Source organism: Bactrocera latifrons, unplaced genomic scaffold (assembly GCF_001853355.1).
Source record: "Bactrocera latifrons isolate USDA-ARS-PBARC rearing strain unplaced genomic scaffold, ASM185335v1 scaffold_123, whole genome shotgun sequence".
In the NCBI taxonomy this organism is placed as follows: domain Eukaryota; kingdom Metazoa; phylum Arthropoda; class Insecta; order Diptera; family Tephritidae; genus Bactrocera; species Bactrocera latifrons.
In genome coordinates, this window is record NW_017534664.1 from 975,983 (window position 1) to 980,211 (window position 4,229).

The 4,229-nt window shown below is 33.9% G+C and overlaps 1 protein-coding gene across 1 annotated transcript in view; it reads left to right on the plus strand.

Annotated features, from left to right (window-relative positions):
• The window catches only part of LOC108978513 (semaphorin-2A-like), a gene marked incomplete in the record, with an annotated part of 245,604 nt that extends 241,481 nt beyond the window's left edge, over positions 1 to 4,123 (plus strand). Inside the window, 2 exon segments of the mRNA XM_018948851.1 lie at positions 1,035 to 1,113; positions 2,572 to 4,123. Coding sequence (XP_018804396.1) covers positions 1,035 to 1,106 — 72 coding nt within the window.
• Between the last annotated feature and the right edge of the window lie 106 nt (positions 4,124 to 4,229).

Sequence of the window (4,229 nt, forward strand, 5' to 3'; positions counted from 1 at the left end):
AAAGGTTATCAATAATTCGAAACATAATTTCGAAAAAGTTTTTCTATTGAGTAATCGAAAAAATATCCATTGGTGTCATGTTCTACTTAAGAAGCAGATCGAAAAACAAGACTCGAACAAGAGTACTTCATCAAAAAAAAAAAAAAAAAATTCTGTTCTTTATGTATCATTACTCCGAATCAAATCGCATGAACAACACGGTTCTTGCAATCACTAGCCCACTTCACCTTTTAGCCCGTCCCACAGCAATATTAGTAACTAAAATGAAACTACAAGAACCGGACCTGACTCCAAAAAATTTTCATCATTGAAATAATTCGAAATAGTATACCAGATATTCTCTGCTCCCATATTTAGATGAAGACAAACCACCACCGTACCACACCACCAACCAATCGAAAACCGTTATGCGTTTGTAGAACACAAGATTTACGCGCTTGAAATTTAATGGCGTGAAATTTAACGTTGCTAATTGTTTTAATTAATTTTTTATGTTACTCAGGATCGAACGAACAGCGGCTAGTACCGGCAGCCAACATCCGAACACATTTCAAGTAGGCAGGCCAAGCGTTTTCGCCCGTACATAATCGTAATTATACGCTTTATGACCTCAAACGCCTTAACGTAGGTAATGTTTTGAAAGTACGCATAGATGTCTGTTTGTTTAATTGTTTTCTTGGGCGTGAACATTGACAGGTGTTGCCAACGCGTTCTACTAATTCCTAAAATTGAATCGAAATTTCTTGTTTTCGCGACGTCACCTTACATAATGTAGACTCCACAGCGTCCATAAAAAAAACATGATTAACGATTGGCGCTGCCGGYGTGTGTCAGTGCGCATAAAATTCATAGCATTTTAGAATTTATGTGTTTTCATTATTAATTTCGACTTGTTTATACGCGCGTTTAAGTTATTTAGCATTTCGGTGGTTGGCGCTCAGTTAACAAGCGGAAAATTTAATTGTAAATTCTTGATTTATTTGAATATTTTTGATTTTTTTTTTGATTTTAAATTTTTTTATGTCCCTTTCTAGCAATGCAATATGAAAGAGAAGGCGAGCGCAAAGCATACGAATGATGTCTATAGTAATGAACCTGTGGTCTGACCRCCAGGTAAGTTTCATTTATGAATTCAGTATATGTGTTTTTTTACATACCTGTATGTGTATTATTTTCAAAGCGAAGAAGAGAGAAAATTATAGAGAAAAAAATAATTCTTATTCAAATACTACCTAGGTTAGTTGAAATGGCCGAAACCTATTTTTGGGAATATATATTTGAGGCTAGAAAAATATCGATTATTTCGGTGACATAAATTTAATTCTTTTACTTATACTTATACTTATACTTATACTTATACTTATACTTATACTTATACTTATACTTATACTTATACTTATACTTATACTTACATATAATTATACCGGCTGTCGCGACTTTATCCAATATTGACACCTGATGTAGACCCTTGACCCACGAAGTTCCCAGATGTATAGAACGAGTTCTAGATAAGGCTGAACAGAATCATAGAATGTATCACAGCACCTCCTTCATGACAAATTTCCGCCTAATCTGCTTTTATCACCGTTACTAATATTCATACGGTTCGAATGTGATGCTGTGAAGTTACAAGTAGTCGTTGGAAATCAACCATCTTTTACTATAATTATCCTACATGACCCTCATATTCGCATACCAGTGCTTTCGGAAATTGTATCGTGTTTTCATTTTCCTTTGTGGCCTGCAACCCAGTATAGGTGTATGCTGCAGCTAAATTTACTGCCTCCGTGCTTCTAARAACAATCTCTGACGTAATATGCTGTGAGATTATTGTCTTGATTGCCAGCTGATACTCGACATACATATTAATCCCTTTCGTCTTGTTACCTGACCTCATTAGCCTTTCATCTGGAAGATACTKCAGTATTCAGGYAACTTGAAAGATCGCCTAAGATCCAGTTCCGAGCAATTTACCTCGGCGCTCACTCCATTAGCCATGTTTGATCCGCCTGAGTAGATCATGATTGCCAACCAACTATCTCTTGTRGTGTGACTTGAAACCATCCCTAAAAAGTAGCGTGTAACCTCACGTGATCTGCTCTATTCGTCAACCCCCAGCTTATTGACGTGAATAACCTTGTAGAGAATTTATCTAACGCCGCCAATCTTGTACTTGGTTTTTCTGTAGAGCTTTTCCCACTGCAATGTCGATTGCTGGTATGTAGAATAGCCTTACGAGTGCAGCCGTTGGGCTGGTTCTTAGTGACCTCGCAATGCAGAGACCACTGTTTCCGTTCGTTCCAACGGCATTTTGTATGCGAATTTACGGTCCAGTATAACAAAGTACCGTAACACTTGTTGAAGATTACCTCAACAACACTTAAGGTTGCCTCTTGTACTACTGSCCTTTTTGTCTCTCTCCTCCGCAATGAGTTTCGATACCAGTTTGCCTTACATAATTGCTCAATCTAATCTCAAGCTAATGCAAAAAAAAAATTATAGGGACAATAATAAAACAAACATTTTCATTAAAAACTAAACATCTTTATTTTTTCTTCACTTTATTTGCAGGTAGTGCGACAAACCACTAAAGACTGAACTTTTTAAACTTTTGAAAGACAATATTTTCGTATTTTAACAATTTTAATTTGCTAAAAATTCTTGTAACTAAAATGTTCTACARTTAAAAAATATATAAATCAACATAAAAATGAAATAGAAAAACACACGGAAATTGTACAGCAACAAAAAGAAGAAAATAGTATAAATAAATGAACGGTTAAAGAAAGTGAAACATCAAAGGCCTACCGTAAAGAATTTCACAAGCTTAAAAAATACAGCAAATGTATTACAGTGTGTTACACATGCAGCAGCATGTACACACACAGACACACCCACACATACCGCAACAGACGCGAGACAGTTTGAGTCGAAGGTGGACGACAACAGTAAAGTTACTAACAAAGAGATCCTGCCAGCAATAAATATACGAAATATAAGCAACAAATAAATAAGCGAAACAAAAAAGCAACAACAGAAGGTTTTAAAAGAAGCGAAAATGTAAAAAAAAATCGWGAAAGAAATAACAATAACAACAATATAAATATAGCGATAACAAGCACATAAATAGAAAGTAAAGAAGTGCGTACGAAACTAGACACATATACAACAGCATTTATATACACAAGCATATACATATGCATGCAAACATGCCTGCCTGCCTAAAAGTATGCTAAGTGACAGTGTGAATTCAGCTCAACGAAAGCATCAAACCACCTACAAAAGAATTAAAAACAAAAGCAACAACAAAAACATACACGAACAGAACACCATAAAATAAGAGACAAAAAATAAAAACAGCAWCAAGAACAAAAAAGTATTTAAGAACGAAAAATTGCAAGAATTTTTTAAAATTTATTAAATTTAATTACTAGAAAATAGAACACTGAAAAAAAAACACACAATTAAAATAAAATGAAAATCAGGCACATGTTAACGGCGCTTGCGTAATTTTAGGCAAAATCACATCTAAATATAATATCTAAGATTTGTAAATTACTTATAGTTGGTTAGCAATTGCAATAGTTTCACAAAAGTAAAGTAACTGAAGCGACGCTTAGTAAATTGCAAGCGCTGCCAACGAAAACGCAAAAAAATGCAAAGAAAAATTTGCAAAGAACATTAGAAAAGATACGTGGCAGTGCCAACTTGGGGATAGGCTTAAACATAAATTATTGCACTACTGCTTGAGCTGTTAGCATCGCTAAGTTAAAAATATAATGAGGTGAATAGAGCTTGTTTTGCGTTTTTAGCGAGTTTAGCTGGTAAGACACTTTGATTTTGCATTTTTTTATAAAGTGTAAATAGTTATAGAGACTCTTTKTTTGAATTTATTATAATTTTATCAAATCGTATACATATGTCAGAAAGCCTGCCTATACATACATACATACATAGTTGTAGCAATTGCAAGAAATAATGTGTATGTGTCCGTTTTTAACGCTTCAAATAATACGTTGTGTATGTATTTGTAAGTAAACATATTATTAGCGTTGTTTAATATTGAAACACTGTAAATATTTGTAAAATATGAATAAAGTATTAAAAAAATTTAATAACTAAAGTAGTATATTTAATAATTGTTTATATTCGCTTGTGTTATACGCATTTTACGCAAAACAAACGCGCTTGAAAGTGTTGAGACTTTTACGAAGAATACAGGTGAGTGC